We start from the raw sequence: 2,037 nt of genomic DNA on the forward strand, positions 1-2,037 counted from the left end.
CTTTGTGTAATATTAAAATTTGTTTGATGATCTGAATCTTTTAAGTGTGACAAATATGTAAAAAATAAAAAAAAAAACAGGAAGGGGGCAAAAACCTTTTCACAGCACTGTAGATAGTTATATAATAGTTATATAGTGAAATTCCATCAATGATCTCACATAATAAATAAATACATGCACATAAGAAATACTAACCAGTAGAAATACTAACCAGCTGGTAAATGTATAGTTAAATTAGAATTTGAATGTAACATTAATCTGTGTGGACACTATTTGTTGTTTTTGACATCTCATTTTAAGACTATAGAGTCAGTCAGGTTTTTGTATGGTGTGTAGAGTGTTTCCTGTGACTGTGGGCTGCAGGGCACAGTAGTAGAGAGCAGAGTCTGATACTGCAGCAGAGGAGATGATCAGATCCACACTGTTCTCTTCTTTTCTGTGACTGATGGATATTCCAGAAACTGGAGGATTAGCATGAGTAGTTGCTCCATAGTAATCCAGAATGAGGAACTGTGGTGGTGAACCTGCATATTGCCGATACCAGTGAAGACTATCAACAGAACCAGTGTAGTTACAAGAGAGTTTCACACTCTCAGTCTCAGTGGCAAATGCTGCATCACTGTATGGGGTGATGACATCTTTAGCTCTGTTACCTACGACAAAAGCTTATTTAAGCATGTTTAAAATGAGATATTGTTATGTAATGATACATGTAAGATTTTACCTTGAGTTAAAGTCAGCAGTATAAGCACACAAGTGAACATGATGGTAATTGCTGCTTGCATCAGTGATCTGTGATGCTGATTATCACTGAACTAATCAGTTTCACAAGCTGGTGTTAAGCTCCGCCTTTTGGCATAACCCTCTTATAAAGCACAGAAATTAACATATATTATGATGGATTGCCTTTTGACATAACCCTCTTATAAAGCACAGAAATTAATATATATTATGATGGATTGATGCCTAAATCTGCTTGCACTTGTTATTTGTCAAATTAATGTAATTTCTCAAATGTGCATTGTACTTAGCAGGGATAGGATGTGTTTTTGCATGGTATTATTCCTGTTTCCAGAGTTATATTGTCCCCCTCTGTCCCAAACACCTCAGTTTGGACTGGTGTGATGACATTCCCAAAACTGACACCTACAGATAGGAATATTCAAGTTGAAATAAATATTGAAATAAATAAATATTCATATGACATAACAGAACAGCAAACAAAAATGATAAAACCCTGACAGTTTGTGATAGACTATATTTGTATGTTAGAGAACAAAGTAAAACAAAAACAAAAAGCATACTTTTTCAGGATGAAGTTTTAGTTTATCTGCAGGAGTGTTACTGAAGTAAGATTCATTCATTGTATAGCAGAGCATGTTTCCAGCTAGAACCTCCCCTTAAAGATACAGTCTTCATATTCAAAGAATATGCTGTAAAAGTGTGATATGTGTTTTTATAAAATGTATGTTTAATTTATCTCCTTCTTCAAGCAACACCTTAGTTTGGAATAATTAGGTAATGTTTGCAAAAGTGCTAAATGTGTCTAGTATGAAATGTTAATACAGCTTACTCAGTTTGACAGGAAAAGTCAGTCAAATGAATGGGCAATTTATCATTTATGAATTACCAGCAGTCACAAAAAGTATCACTTTTTCATAGCAATAATTACCCAATGAAACCATTATACTTTGTCATTAATTTTCAGTTTTAGCAGCTGTTACCGTATCCTGTTATTCACAGAGGTTTTGTGGCTCACATAAAGTATAGCTGTGGTTTGATTTTTAATTGAATAAATACTGTTCAAAGCAATTATTTTGTGTGTGAGTTTTTGTAAAGCCTCTCAGGCATTTTGTATCACTGGGCTCCAACTCTTAGAGCACAATAATAGAGAGCCGAATCTGACAGAGTTACACTGTCAATATTGAGTTCAGTGGATGATTCAGATGTAATTGACTGAAACCGACGGTCTGGTATATTCTGATAGCTGCTCCAAGATCGAGCACCTTTATACAGTAAATACTGAGGTTCTCTGTT

The 2,037-nt window shown here is 34.6% G+C and overlaps 1 gene segment (V, D, J or C); it reads right to left on the bottom strand.

Moving 5' to 3' along the window:
* Nucleotides 1-309: 309 nt before the first annotated feature.
* LOC107701598 (T-cell receptor alpha chain V region RL-5-like) lies at nt 310-764 on the bottom strand. The segment is given in 2 exon segments: nt 310-653; nt 725-764. Coding segments are annotated over 2 exon segments (384 nt in total).
* Between the last annotated feature and the right edge of the window lie 1,273 nt (nt 765-2,037).

Source organism: Sinocyclocheilus anshuiensis, unplaced genomic scaffold (genome assembly GCF_001515605.1).
Source record: "Sinocyclocheilus anshuiensis isolate Anshui unplaced genomic scaffold, SAMN03320099.WGS_v1.1 scaffold9896, whole genome shotgun sequence".
NCBI lineage: Eukaryota > Metazoa > Chordata > Actinopteri > Cypriniformes > Cyprinidae > Sinocyclocheilus > Sinocyclocheilus anshuiensis.